Consider the following 15,765-nt stretch of genomic DNA (forward strand, 5'->3'; position numbering starts at 1 on the left):
CGTGCTCGATTCTTAAGTCCTTTAGGTTCAGCCTGTGTAGTTCTCTAAGAAGCCTCGCCTGATTAGCCAAGTCCCATTGGATGCCCCTGCTGTGTGCTTCTGTACCACACTCACTCCCGTGAGCACAGCCATTATGTTACTTGAATACGTTGCCTGCTTGCTTGTTTGTGGCCTCCATTAAAGTGAAGCTCTATATGGGTAAGGCCCTTGACAGTCTTGTTTACCTAGTACTGGCATATAGAGGGTGCTCAGTAAATGTTTATCTAGTGATGGGGAAACATCCAGATAACATAGCCTGGAGACGTCAGCGTAGCTCTGCCTCCTCTATGGCGCCTGTCTTAGCTCTGCAAGTATCTGCAGGTAAGAGCCCATTTCAGCAGTGTAGCAGGTGGTGCTGTAGGGAAAGCAGCATCATGGACCATCCCCATCAGCATTAAACCTGCTGTTACAGCTCCTGTCTCTAAGAGTCACCTATTGTCCCTGTGTTTCCTTCTACTCCAACCCTATTTCCCTCTTTTCCTTTACAACAGACCTTGAAAGAGTTACTAACAGTCTCCCTGTTTCTCCTGCCTCCTTTAATTCTCCTTAGGAACTCTGTTAAGCATTTTGTCCCCACTTCTCCACTAAAACTGTTGTCACGATCACGAGACCTCCATCTTTGTAAATGGAATGTTCCATTCTTAGCTACATCTGACCCAGTCCATCAGTAGTTCTGGACACAGTAGACCTTTCCTTCCTTGAAGTTGTTTCTTTACTTAGCCTGAGGGCCACACCACTCTTGGTTCTCTGGGTGCCTCCCTGGCCATTCCCCTAACCTCTCAGTATGGAGTCATCTGGACATAGTCCCCTTGTCCCTCTTCTGTCTGCATTCACTTTTTAGGTGACCTCATCCAGTCCAGTGTTTTAAATACCTTCTCTAGCCTGAAGATCTTGACATCTCTAGGCTCATACTGTTTGTTGAACTCGAGCTTCATGGGAAGCTATCTGCTTGATATCTTCACTTGAACCTATCAGGTACCTTCAACTTCAGCACGTCCAAAGTAACCTTGATCTCCCCCCACCCCACACACACACGTGCACACAAACCAAACCTGCTTCTCCAGTAGTCATCTACTGTGCAGTCAATAGTATTACTGCAGTTGTGAGGACTCCTCCTTGGCTCTTCTTTCTCTCTAACTACAGCCAGTCAAGAAGTACATTTTGTCATTGTCATCTCCAAAATACATACAGAGCCTGACCACTTCTACCCCAGCCCTACTGCCACTCTTATGTGACTGTCCTGCCTTCCTCCTAGAAGATGCATTAGCCCCTCTATTGTCCATCTAGGGTCTTCTTTCTCATAGCAATCAGTGATTCTCTTGAATATAAGTCAGACCATTCCATACTTTTCTGTCAGAACTGTCTGGTAGCTCCATTTCACTCAGAGTAAAAGCCAATAGCCTACAAGGTCTTGCGTGAGCAGGTTCCTGGTTACCTCTCTGTTCTCATCTTCTGCCCTTTCCCCTGCTCTTCTCGCTGCCCCCCACCCTGAACAACCCCCCACTTACTGACTTCCTTGCTGTTTCTTCATCACATCTAGCATGTTCTTGGCTCAGTGCTTTTGCATTTGTCAGTTATGGGTTCCTCCCCCAGTTATTTGCATGGCTTGTTTTCTTTAGGTCTCTGCTCCACTGTCACCTTGCCAGTGAGCCCTTCTCTGACCATTTTCTACCACCTGCCTCAGGTGGACTAGGCATAGAAACCCAGAAGTTACCTCACATTTCTGTTGCCTTCAATGAGGTGCTCCTGAGCTCTTAATAACTTGGTAAGGCTTAGAAGAGATGATCAGTGAAGTGTCTTTGACTTGACAAACTCGAATTACACAATTCTGGAAAATGTTCTGGTTTGTAAACATAGAATTTAAGTCAGAAAGGAGAGAGAAAGAGGATTGTCCACTCAAGACAGACTACTAAGAGTCTAATCTGGTGATGTGTTGAGCAATTAACTTGTTGCAGTTTCATGAAAAACTGGAATTTACTCTCCTGAAATTTCCTATCAGCTACTCCAACACAATTTAAACACTATAGTTTTTATAAACAAAGGTGTACATATGTGTGACTGAACACCGAAAAGAATCTAAGCTCCATGTGGGCATTCTTGTCTGTTGTGTTCATGTGCCTATCCTCACTGCCCAGAACGTTGCCTGGAAGGTAGCAGATACTCTGCAAATTCTTGTTGAACAAATGGGTGGATGAAATGGATTTGTATCCAGTACAGCTCTATAAATGAAGTATATAAAGTAGAAGTGATTTATTGTAAATCGTAATCTCCCTTATACATTTTAGGTATAAGAGAAATAACTTGAATCATACGAGTTGATCACAGGGTGGCTGGTTTTCCATGCTTCACTTCTATGCTTCTGCTTCCGTGTGCTTTCTAGGTCTTAAAGAAGAGGAGGAGAAGCCTTCAGCTTTGGCACTTGAGCAGCCAGCCGATCTTCAGGAGGTGGCTGGTCAGGATGTGCTGCCAGAACTGGTAACCCCTCCGCCTGCCTGCGAGCTGCAACCAGAACCAGACGAGAAATTAGAAGCAACAAACTGTGAGGTGAATGATTTGGAGGAAGAGGAGGAGGAGGAGGGAGAGGAGGAGGAGGAAGAAGAAGAAGATGATGAAGATGAGTTGGAAGAAGACGGGGAGGAGGAAGCTGACATGCCATGTGAAAATTCTGTAAAAGAGCCAGAAATACGATGTGATGAGAAACCAGAAGATTTATTAGAAGAACCAAAAAATATTTCAAAAGAAGTTCTTGAAGACTCTCCAGAAGTAACACCTGTTATCAAAATCCCTAAAACTAAGGAAGAGGCCAATGGTGATGTATTTGAAACATTTATGTTTCCTTGCCAGCACTGTGAAAGGAAGTTTACAACCAAGCAGGGGCTGGAGCGTCACATGCACATCCACATATCTACGGTCAATCACGCTTTCAAATGCAAGTACTGTGGGAAAGCTTTTGGCACACAGATTAACAGGAGGCGGCATGAGCGGCGCCACGAAGCAGGGTTAAAGCGAAAACCCAGCCTGACACTGCAGCCATCAGAGGACCCAGCTGAAGGCAAAGTATCTGGAGAAAATGTTACTCAGAAAGATGAATTGAATCCTCCCAATCTTGGGCAAGACTGTCTGATTGTGAGTTCAGAGAAAGCTTCCCAAGAAACGGTAAATTCTTCTATTTTAGAAGAGAATGGGGAAGTTAAAGAACTTCATCCATGCAAATACTGTAAAAAGGTTTTTGGAACTCATACTAATATGCGACGGCATCAGCGTAGAGTTCATGAACGCCATCTGATTCCCAAAGGTGTACGGCGAAAAGGAGGCCTTGAAGAGCTGCAGCCTCCGGTAGAGCAGGCCCAGCCCACCCAGAATGTCTACGTCCCCAGCACAGAGCCAGAGGAGGAGGGGGAAGCAGATGACGTGTACATCATGGACATTTCTAGCAATATCTCTGAGAACTTAAATTACTATATTGATGGTAAAATTCAAACTAACAATACCACCAGTAGCTGTGACGTGATTGAGATGGAATCTAATTCGGCAGATTTGTATGGTATAAATTGTCTGCTCACTCCAGTTACAGTGGAAATTACTCAAAATATAAAGACTACACAGGTCTCTATAACAGATGATCTTCCTAAAGAACCTTCCAGCAGCACAAACAGTGAGTCTAAGAAACGGAGAACTACTAGTCCACCCGTGCTACCCAGAATTAAAGCTGAAACAGATTCTGACCCCGTGACCCCCTCGTGTTCCTTAAGTCTGCCTCTAAGCATATCAACGACAGAGACAGTGTCTTTCCATAAAGAGAAAAGTGTTTATTTGTCATCACAGCTCAAACAACTTCTTCAAACCCAGGATAAACTAACTCCTCCTGCAGGGATTTCAGCAACTGAAATACCTAAATTAGGTCCTGTTTGTGTGTCTGCTCCTGCATCCATGTTACCTGTGACCTCCAGTAGGTTCAAGAGGCGAACCACCTCTCCCCCCAGTTCTCCACAGCACAGTCCTGCCCTTCGAGACTTTGGGAAGCCAAGTGATGGGAAAGCAGCATGGACCGATTCGGTTCTGACTTCCAAGAAACCCAAATTAGAAAGTCACAGTGACTCACCAGCCTGGAGTATGTCTGGGAGAGATGAGAGAGAAACTGTGAGCCCTTCGTGCTTTGATGAATATAAAATATCTAAAGAGTGGACAGCCAGTTCTAGTTTTAGCAATGTATGCAACCAACAGCCGCTGGATTTATCCAGTGGTGTCAAACAGAAGGGTGAGGGTACAGGCAAGACTCTGGTCCAGTGGGAATCTGTATTAGATCTCAGTGTGCATAAAAAGCCTTGTAGTGACTCCGAAGGGAAGGAATTTAAAGAAAATCATTCAGTACAGTCAGCCTGTAGTGCTGTAAAGAAAAAGAAACCAACCACGCGCATGCTACAGAAGGTTCTTCTCAATGAATATAATGGCGTTGATTTACCTGTAGAAAACACTGCAGATGTGGCCAGGAGCCCAAGTCCTTGCAAGTCCCTAGAAGCCCAGCCAGATCCTGACCTTGGCCCTGACTCTGGCTTCCCTGCCCCGACTGCTGAGTCCTCCCCTGGTGTTCGTCCTTCATCACCTGCCCTGCAGCCGTCTTCCCATTCTTCCAGTCAGCTGCCTCCTCTCTTGGTCCCCACAGATCCCTCTTCTCCTCCACCCTGTCCTCCGGTATTAACTGTTGCCACTCCGCCTCCTCCCCTCCTTCCTACCATACCTCCTCCAGCCCCCTCTTCCGGCACATCTCCTCATCCATGTCCCTCGCCACTCTCGAATGCCACCGCACAGTCCCCACTCCCAATTCTGTCCCCTACGGTATCTCCCTCTCCCTCTCCCATTCCCCCTGTGGAGCCTCTTATGTCTGCTGCTTCACCGGGGCCTCCAACACTTTCTTCTTCCTCCTCCTCCTCATCTTCCTCTTCATTCTCTTCCTCGTCCTCCTCTTCCCCTTCTCCGCCTCCTCTTTCTGCAGTATCGTCTGTAGTTTCCTCTGGTGATAATCTGGAGACTTCTCTCCCCATGATGTCTTTCAAACCGGAGGAATTAGAGAATGAAGATCTGAAACCCAGGGAAGAACCCCAGTCTGCTGTTGAACAGGATATCGTTCAGGAAACATTCAACAAAAACTTTGTTTGCAATGTCTGTGAATCACCTTTTCTTTCCATTAAAGATCTAACCAAACATTTATCTGTTCATGCTGAAGAATGGCCCTTCAAATGTGAATTTTGTGTACAGCTTTTTAAGGATAAAACTGATTTGTCAGAGCATCGCTTTTTGCTTCATGGAGTTGGAAATATCTTTGTGTGTTCTGTTTGTAAAAAAGAATTTGCTTTTTTGTGCAATTTGCAGCAGCACCAGCGAGATCTCCACCCAGATAAGGTGTGCACACACCACGAGTTTGAAAGTGGGACTCTGAGGCCCCAGAACTTCACAGATCCCAGCAAGGCCCATATAGAGCATATGCAGAGTTTGCCAGAAGATCCAGTAGAAACTTCTAAAGAAGAGGAAGAGTTAAATGATTCCTCTGAAGAGCTTTATACAACCATAAAAATAATGGCTTCTGGAATAAAGACAAAAGATCCAGATGTTCGATTGGGTCTTAATCAGCATTACCCAAGCTTTAAGCCACCTCCATTTCAGTACCATCACCGAAATCCCATGGGTATCGGTGTGACAGCCACAAATTTCACTACGCACAATATTCCACAGACTTTTACTACTGCCATTCGCTGCACAAAATGTGGAAAAGGTGTTGACAACATGCCTGAGTTACACAAACATATCCTGGCATGTGCTTCTGCAAGTGACAAGAAGAGGTATACTCCTAAGAAAAATCCAGTACCGTTGAAACAAACTGTACAACCCAAAAATGGTGTGGTGGTTTTAGATAACTCTGGGAAAAATGCCTTCCGGCGAATGGGACAGCCCAAAAGGCTGAACTTTAGTGTTGAGCTTAGCAAAATGTCATCGAATAAGCTTAAATTAAATGCATTGAAGAAAAAAAATCAGCTTGTACAGAAAGCAATCCTTCAAAAAAACAAATCTGCAAAGCAGAAGGCTGACTTGAAAAATGCTTCTGAGTCATCTTCTCACATCTGCCCTTACTGTAATCGAGAGTTCACATACATTGGAAGCCTGAATAAACATGCTGCTTTCAGCTGTCCCAAAAAGCCCCTTTCTCCTCCCAAAAAAAAAGTTTCTCATTCATCCAAGAAAGGTGGACACTCATCACCTGCAAGTAGTGACAAAAACAGTAACAGCAACCACCGCAGACGGACAGCAGATGCAGAGATTAAAATGCAAAGCACGCAGGCTCCTTTGGGCAAGACCAGAGCCCGCAGCTCAGGCCCCACCCAAGTCCCACTGCCTTCCTCGTCGTCCTTCAGGTCCAAGCAGAATGTCAAATTTGCAGCTTCAGTTAAGTCCAAAAAACCAAGCTCCTCCTCTTTAAGGAACTCCAGCCCGATAAGAATGGCCAAAATAACTCATGTTGATGGGAAAAAACCCAAAGCTGTGGCCAAGAATCATACTGCCCAGCTCTCGAGCAAAACCTCCCGGAGCCTGCACGTGAGGGTGCAGAAGAGCAAAGCTGTTCTACAAAGCAAGTCCACCCTGGCGAGCAAGAAAAGAACAGACCGGTTCAATGTAAAATCCAGAGAGCGGAGCGGGGGGCCAGTCACCCGAAGCCTTCAGCTGGCAGCTGCTGCTGACCTGAGTGAGAGCAAGAGAGAGGACGGCAGCGCCAAGCAGGAGCTGAAGGACTTCAGGTAAGCTCCAGCTCGTGGGAGGGAAAGGCGCAAGACAGCTGTGTCCTTGCCCAGGGTTTTTTTTGTTGTTGTTGTTTGTTTGTTTGTATCTTTTCTTCCTTTCCAGTAAAATTTTGATCTCAGCATTTAAAGGAAATAGCTGTTGCATAAATTGTAGGCATCAAGGGTTACTGCTTCGGCTGCTGTAGAGATGAATAAATAGTTTTTATTTCAGACATAGGACTCACAAAGTGGTACCATTTCTTTAATAGGACCAGGTGTGAATTGAATTTGAAACCCTGGAAAAGCTCTCAAAATAACTCTATAGGAAAAGATGAGATTATCTCAAATCTCCTCATATCTTGGTTATTAATACTTCAGTGTCAGTTGTATTATTTCCTGATCATAGATCATTTCTTAGGATCACTGAGTTCATTAGTAAACTATGTTGCAATCCTGTTTAATACTTTTGTGACTTCAGCATAGGTATAGTAACTAAGACTGCTTTCATTATTTGTGCTTTCTTTGATTGCCGGTGTTTTAATTTTAACAACTTGTTGCATTGGTTAAACAAAATATTTTTTTAAAAAAATGTTGTATGTCCCTGCCCACAATCTCCAGTCATAGGATAATAAGCAAGCCAGGTTCCAAAGGGGAAGAAGAGTAGGAGAGGGGGCTTAGAACCCTGTAGCAAGGCAGAGACCCCCTGGGGTCTTTCAGGCACATGTGATAACCCAGGGCGAGACCACCTCATGTGTCTATGCCTTTGTTTTCCCAGTAATTATGTAGGGATTCATCTTAGATTAGAGTTGACTTTACTGCATTCATGCATGTTCTCCCTGTGTTAGGAACTGTACTTAGTGCCCGACAGAAGGATATGGCAGTAGTTAAATTCGTTACATTGACTTCTCAAACTTTCTAAGTCCCATATCCTAAGTTGGTGTGTATCCTTGGCATTCCTGCCGTTTCCTGAGTAATTCCTATAGGTCAATCTCCTGTGAAATTATTCGTCATCAGATAGTATTTCTACAAAATACTTCTAAATCTTGTCTTCTCAGAGTAAGCTGCCTGACCTGACTTTCATGGCTATAGCTTTTGGTGTCTGAAAGTTCTTTGCTGCTTTAAGCAAGCAGAATTAGAGATAACTGTGGAGTGACTGCTATTTTGGAGAGGTCATGAGGACATCTGCATGAGGTCATAGTGCACAATTATGCATTATCACTGCATAATTGATCAGGTAGAATTCTTGGTGCTGGTGTGCCTTAAATTGTGGCTAAAGAAAGATGTAAAGAAGAATCAGTAGCCAAGGCTGATTTGAATGATTTACTGTAGGATTAAAGGATTAGAGTTTTAAAAAGCTACTTTATAAATGTATTAAATATTCAGTTGCTATAGCTCTGATCAACATTCAGTCTCTGGCCAGAGCACTTGCATAGGTGGTGTCTTGGAGGTTAGCCCTGTGAACACCTTTCATCGGCACAGAAAAACAGATAAGAAAACACTGGTGGTGTCCTAACTGGTAGATGGTGGCAGCAGGCACCCAGGGTAGCCATTCCTCCTTGTGTGAGTCTTTGGAACTGTGCTGTAGACACATCTGTAGGACATGGGGGTATCACCCAGGGGTCTACTTGCCAAGTGACCATAAACTTGTGATGTGTTTTGGGGAATTAAAAAACAATTGTTCAGTGAGACATCATATTTTGACTGGACACAAAAGTGGGCATTTCTTCAGTGTTTGTTTTGGTCTTCTTAGTACCTCATAGGGAGTTTTGTGCAAAACCAGGATTCCTAAACTCAGATCCCGGGAGAGTATGATATTAGTGTTAATGTCTCGCCCAGGGCTGTCCCAGAGTAGGCCTCAGCCTCAGTACATATTCCTTGTATGACATTGATAAGGAGTTGTTTGAATTACAGTGGTCTTCCAGTTTTAGTGTATTTCTACTTCTAAGTTTTCTTTAGGGATAATTCATGACACAATTACATGTTCACAAATACTGCTCACTTTCACTTTCTCTTCTGGATTTTGCTTTCCTTACCCTGTCGCGTACATGGAGACTAATCACAGAACGGGTACCGCATCCTTTCCTGTGTATTTCTTTACAACAAATTGTGTGTGAGAACTAGTCCCCAACACGCAGACGTTTCACATTTGAATTCCAGTTAAGGATTCAAGTATGTGCTTGCAGTTAGCCATGTGGATGTAGTCTGAGTTTTCCATTAACACCGAAGGCTCAGCAGTTTGCTAGTTGGTAATTTCCTGGAGCACAAGCCATGGTGCTAGTCAGGGTGTAAAAAAAGACACATGCTCCAATTTTTTTTCTTAGGACAGAGCAGCAAAGGAAACCAGGCATGCCACTCATCTTTCAGATGGTCCTGTGCCTCTTAATACAGTGACACCCGCCCCCCTCATCCCCCCAAAGTTAGTAGTCAGAGCCTAGCTATGGCTTTTTGAGGGGCTGCATTTAGATCTGATGCTGAGGGTTCATTTTCCCAGGCTCCAGTATGACACAAAGGGAAGGAAAGATTGTCTACTTACCTCTTAGCCATCTTTCACCTTGGTAAATCTCAAGGTGTTTTACATTCTTTAATGCCCCTTTTAGAGCAATTTTTTTTAACTGAGTTCCTTTGCAGCCACTCAAGAAAATTTAAAGATAGAAAAAAAATGAAATTCTAAACCAAGTTTTTCCATTTACCATGAATTGATAAAAAACATAAAATAAAATGCTGATTTCCCATGTCTCTGTGTCTGCTACACCTACTAGGAAATGGACCTACATGTAGTTCCTCCCGTGTCTTCTTTGTGGGACACTTGAGTTCCTAAGTACCTTCAGAGTCATTTATGTGTTGCTGTCTTAACAACATTTGTCTTATGGTCTACTCAACTTTTTCTTTAACATGGTCAATTCATACAAGGTTATGTTATGTTATGTTGTCATTTATCTTCAGTTTTCTTATTTTCTAGGAACTTCCTGTAGAAAAGCCCCCAAAACAAAACAAACTTTAATTGACTAAAAGATATTGCATGCTCAACTTAGGATAAGCACTACGGCAAAGGATACGAAATCTACCAAGCTTGCAAGACCAGTTGAAGCTGACTCAAAAATCCTAACACACAACTGATTGCCGGCAGGCTTAGAGTCAGGCATCTGCTTCTTCGGTGGTGCCCAACCTGTGTGCTGGGCTCCTGGGTGATTGAGATCCAAAGAGGAGGGCACTGTAAGACGGGCTAGATGAACTGGCTCCTCGTCACGGGACTGGTAACTCAGATCTGAGTGTAGCCCTTGTTTTGACACATAGGAGAGAAAGGAATGATTTGAACTTAACCTTGCAAAGCAAGTTCTCTGTTTTAGCAGTAGTTGTAGATTTCAGGGATGACAAATTCAGATGCACTCATTTAAAATGTTTTGCTCACTTACCAGCTCTTGATGCCTTTCTTTTAAATGGATTACAGACAGAGAGAGGCAATTTAGCTGATCTCTTGCTCTGTTTTTGTTTTTAAATCACAAGCAGATTGCCAGCATAATGGAGAGGAAACCAGATTGGATATGGACTTTTTTAATGCCTCTTACAATGTCATGTTTGTATATCCAAATGGATATTATCTTCTCAAATTATTATCTGGCACTAATTTATAACTATTATATATTATCAGAGACTATGTAGCAATATGTCAATGCACAGGGTGCATCCCAGGCATATAAGATGTATGTCTACACAGAAGTAGAAATGAATTTACATACCAGGTTTTACACTTGAGTCTCTAATAGAGATTAAAGGCAACAAATTGGCCTCTGCCTATGACTATGAGTATCATTTCTCCATGCATTTTTCTGCCCCCCCCACCTGATTAATGACTGAGTTGGTGGAAAATGGCTAGGTTTTATTCATACTGTTTTTGTTCTCAACTTTAAAAGTAATCTACCTCTTAAAATTTGTAGTTTAATATTTGGTGAATTTATGCCACTTTAACCCTTTCACTATCATTCCCATTTTGTTACATTTCTGTTATGGGGACTTTATGTTGAAATATTGTATAAAGCATTTGTAGCAGTTTAAAAATAAAATATTTAAAATTATTTAAATTGTTTTGGACGCTTCAATTGTATTATATGTGATCTACATTTTACATTTTTTGTTTGAGTTGTTAATCTGGAGAGTGTTCCTATATTGAAGTTTGCTGTTAGTTATTTTATTGTTTCTTGTTGGAGAGTGCTATAAAAGACTATTCTAATGAAAACATTAAAATTTATAATTTGGCATACAAAAGGGGTTGTCCATTGATTTTAACCAATGTAGCCTTGAGAGAGAGAGAGAGAGAGAGAGAGGTTAATTATAGACAAGCTAAGAGTGGTGTTTGCTGTTTTTCCTCTTCCAGCATTGAAATCATTGGGGCTCATCAGATGTATGAAAAAAGATATTTTTATGCTGTTGCTGCAAACACTTAATAACTAGGAGAGAATTTAAATGATACATTTTACATAATTGTAACCAATAAAAAACTTTCTAAAAGCTTGTGAAAGGACTGCATTTTGTGCATAATTGGGAGCAGTTAAGGGGAGGTGCATGGAGGGCCGTGCAAAGCCTGCACTCTTTAATGTGCAGTCAGCCTGCTGGGCCTCTGTTCACTTGTTTTGTACTTGACATTTGCTCGTTCCAGTTGCAGTTCTTTTTAGATGGTAGATACGCAGTCAGATGGGTGCGGAGAAGTACCTTGTGAACTCACTTTTGGTAACAGTGAAATAAAGAATTTCATCTCTGGGGGCTCAGCATCCTCTGTGCTTGCTGACAGTTAACTCTAGTTGGTGGGTTATGTTTATTTTTATGGATCTCCAAAGAATGAAAGAAGTTGTAATATTTATGTTAAATTTATATGAAACTGCTATTTCTTTAAGATTAAAAATGGACAAGTAGAAGCAGTTTCATATAATCCAACATCAGAGCACTTGTTCTAACACCGTTTGTGTCATTCCTCAAGAAAAAGAGGTAAAGGGATGACCAACTCCCCTTGGCCAGATGTTCACATTTCTGGCTTATGATACTCTACATTAGAAAAAGCTGGGGAGGGGTGGAGAGAGGTTGATGGGAGTTTGGAAATGGCCTTCAGCATCAGTAGTTTTAAACACTCTGCTGAAGTGAGTACTGACCATGCAGCAGGGCCCTGTGAGGAGGTGAAACTGGGAGAGAGAAGAGCACTGACCCCAGGGGGGAAGTGGGTTTCCACGCTAGCCCATCTGGCCATGCTTCCGTCCCCTGTGCCTTCAGTAAACAGGCCTGTAACAAGTGCCCTCATGACTCCGGTGGTTTAGCCTGACTTTGGGCAAACTCTCTTGTTTTCTAGATGATAGTTCCTAATCTGTAAAAAGTGTGGATTGGACTGGATGGTCTCTGCTCCTAGAAGCAGATCTTTTATACTGGATCTGGACCCACACTGGAAAGGGTGGGGTGAGGGCTCGTTCTCCATGGCATCCCCAGCTCTTCCAGCAGTACATGGGACACCACAGGCACTCAGGTGTGTACTGAATGGTGGAGTCCCCAAGAAGCCATGTGACATCCATCTCAGCAGGGAGGAGCTGCCGTTTGGTTACATTTACTCTTTATAGAGTTAAACATTTTTTAAAAATTGAAACCTAATAACTAAAGCCTTATGTTTCTACTACTATTTTGAAGCATGTCACAGTGTTTTTGATAATAAATCCCTCTAGGCTGGCTGTTTTTTAACTTGGCTGTTGTAAGTACTTTCTAGCAAGTTATTTTATAGAATCAGTTTATACTTAGTGTATGTCTGGCTATGTCCTGGGTGCTTAGGAGACATCAGTGGGCAAAATGGACAGAAATCCCTACCCCTGCGGAGCTTACGTTCACGTGGTGGCCTTCTCCCCCTTTTTATACTTCAAATTCAATATCTCTTCGCTTTGTCACAATTGCCCAAAGTCTAGGTGGTCAGGAAGGTGCTCCCAGCTTAATATCTGAGTGCTGATACCTAGACCTTATGTTATAGTGACTCCACCAAAATTACAGCTCATTTAATGCATTTGATACTTTATTCATGTGGATTTTGATTTGATATCGAACTTCATTCTGGATATATTGACTTACACCCATAAAAAACATTGATAAAGAGTAATTTACCTTGAAAACGGATTGGAGCACAGGCGGTTGAGAAGAGGGTTGGCTTGGATGTAAAGGCCACACTGAACATGCTCCAAAGACTGGGCTGACAGACGAGGCAGAAAATGGTTTGTCACTTTCCGTTGGCTTTTCCAGGTCCAGCAGCCTATGGCCTCTGTCCTGCCAGGTGGCATCAGCCCTGCACTGCTGCTTGGGGGTCTGGCCTCTCAAGTGAAGGTTCTGGTAAAGCGCTCTCGAGTGTGTGTTCGAGAGCCTCGCAAGTGTGGGTGAGCCATTCTCCCCGACTTCAGAGGAGGAGGAGGGGCTACAAGCCCTGCCCGCTGGCACAGTGCTTTCTGAGCTGCACCTGGGGGACTTGTCACAACTGGTTTGAAGGCTCTGCAGCCAGGCCTTCCGATTAGGCTGTTTCAGGGTGGGGCTTGGGTAGTCTGTACTTTAAGGCCCCCAGGTAAATTCAGCACATACTTGAGAATTTCTGAATTTATATTGGACAAAGAACAGATGTGTGTAGCTCTGAGTTGCTAGAGTGCTATGTTTTCCTTTGAGCCTCAGCGCCGCACATAACCTTGCAGAGTGGGCACTGTCATTTTCCCATCTTCCCAAGATCTGCGGGTGGGGGGTGCAGGGTAATCCCGAGGCCAGTCCTGAGCCGTGGGCCACAGAAAGGAACTTGCATTTGGTGGAAAGAAGAGGTGGTAGGGCTGGAAGGGCGAAGGAACCACTGGCCTGCTGTGCAGTTTCCTTCTGGCTTGTGCTTGCTCCAAGGCTCTGTTGGGCCCCCCCATTCGGTGCTGTGACCTTTCCCACGAGGTTTGCCTCACAAACAGGGCCTTAAATACTAAGTACATGGTGCTATGGGATAAAAAGAAATAGAAAAGAGATCTAGATTGGTGGAAATGATGACATCCTTGTGACCATTAAGATTCTAGATAAAATTAAAACATCCGATCTAAAGACAAATACTGAATGGAACAAAACTTGAGGCATGAGTAGGTGCCATGTAGGTAAAAAATGTAAAACTTCACCTTGGTTGAAGTGCGCAGGCTGTGAGCCCCAGGCCTGCCACCCCCAGCACTGGATCACCCGGTTCTTTCCTTCCCCTGCCTGCCTATGTTGCAGGGATCTGATCAGCTTCCAGCTGCATTTAGCCTGGCTTCCCAGGGCTTGCTATGCTGAGCATTTTAACAACTTGAATCTTGACAATAACATCCGTGAGGTTGGTGTCACTTACAGATGGGGAAACAGACTCGGGGAAGTGATTTTCTTCCGGGGCACACAGCTCTAAAGTGGCAAGTTAGGATTTGAACTGCCTCCAAGCTACACTGTCCTATCACTCTTTTTACAGTTTTTTTTTTTGTTTGTTTTTCAAATTTCGTTTCTTCTGAATGTAGAAAACAGATCTCAGTACCTTCTCTATTAAAGGCTTTTCCAGTGTGGGAAAGGAAACCTCCTGGTACAGCAAGACTGGTCACTAGTCAAGAGCAGCTACTAGGCTGCCTCACCTTCCCTGTCACTCCAAGCTGTGGAGTGACTTCTGCCCTGTCACAGGCCAGTCCATTCAGGTCAATGGCTTTTGCAGAGCCAGCTGCTTCCTCAGCAGCCGTCTGACTTCAACAGAAACCAAGCTCATTTTAGTAAAACCCTCTGATTTTGGAAAGCATTCTAAAGAAAGTGCCAGGGGTCACCAGGGAGAACCTTGACCTCTGCATTAACCCAAAAAGAAAGTTGGTCTGGGCTCGCCTCCCCACCGCAGCAGACAGTGCATTCATTACGTGTGTACAAAACAAGGGGTATTTACAGTCCTGCTGATACTATTATTTTCAAAATACAGGATTAGAACCTGGAGAGAGTGTTTGGGTTTTATTTAGTTTCTGGGTTAAGAATAAGAATTCAAAAAACCATCATGACTCTGCATTAAATTACTTGCAGTTGCAAAAAATTACATCCAATTGTGAGCCATTAAAGGGGGTTGGAGATACTTTTATTAAAGTAAATTTGTCAACCTATTGGGAGTAATAGGATTTGTACACACTCGTGTTTTCTGCCTTGTTGTGCCAGCCAGATTTCTCTTCAAATCCTTCTTACGAAAAACGATAGGAAGCTCAGGCAGATGTTCAAACAACGTAAACATTTTATGGAAGGACCTTAGTGCCTAAATATGCCTTCTCAGGTCCTGCTAATAAACTGCAGCAGGAGGTCAATGAAAGAAGCTACGTTTCTGATAGTCTCTTAATAGGTGCCACCTGAGTTAGTGAGGGGCGAGAACTGGAGTGTCATTTCAGTAAACTACAGGTGGATTTTAAAGCACAGGTTTATGTTCTGAATCATATTTAAGCGAAGACTATTTCTATCTCAGTGTTGAGACAGGAGCCTACTGTGTAATCTGGAATTCTACTTAGATAATCTAGTGAGTCTTAGCATTATATCTAAATGTAAATTTAAAATAGCACTCACTTTATTTTGTTTTTATTTTTTTATTTTAGCGTATTATGGGGGTATAAGTGTTAAGGTTACATATATTGCCCACGCCCCCCTCCCCCCTCGAGTAAGAGCTTCAAGCGTGTCCATCTCCCAAACCTTGCACATCTCACTCATGTGTTTGTATATACCCATCCCCTCTTCCCCCCTCCCACCCTCCCGATACCCGATAAATGTTACTCCTATATGTCCACTTAGGTGTTGATCCGTTAATATCAATTTGCTGGTGAGAATAGTACTCACTTTAAAAAGACCTGGAATTTATTGCACAGGTAAGTTAATAACAAAAGGAGTGTTTAAGCCTTAGGATACAGTTGTGACAGTATTAATTTTTTAACTTAGAATTTCGGTG

At 43.3% G+C, this 15,765-nt stretch overlaps 1 protein-coding gene across 7 annotated transcripts in view; it reads left to right on the top strand.

The window, feature by feature from the left end:
- The window catches only part of PRDM2 (PR/SET domain 2), a 122,972-nt gene that overhangs the window by 76,379 nt on the left and 30,828 nt on the right, over positions 1-15,765 (top strand). For 5 of the 7 annotated variants that reach the window (XM_075994192.1, XM_012763030.3, XM_075994196.1 and 2 more), the window contains one exon: positions 2,420-6,827. The exons of 1 other annotated variant lie outside the window; for it this stretch is intronic. In XM_075994192.1, the coding sequence (XP_075850307.1) occupies positions 2,420-6,827 (4,408 nt within the window). Of the gene's footprint in view, positions 1-2,419; positions 6,828-9,768; positions 15,535-15,765 lie in introns of those variants that run through there. One more of the 7 variants, XM_075994201.1, reaches the window with a different exon arrangement.

The sequence above is a fragment of the Microcebus murinus genome, chromosome 2 (genome assembly GCF_040939455.1).
Source record: "Microcebus murinus isolate Inina chromosome 2, M.murinus_Inina_mat1.0, whole genome shotgun sequence".
Taxonomy (NCBI): Eukaryota; Metazoa; Chordata; class Mammalia; order Primates; family Cheirogaleidae; genus Microcebus; species Microcebus murinus.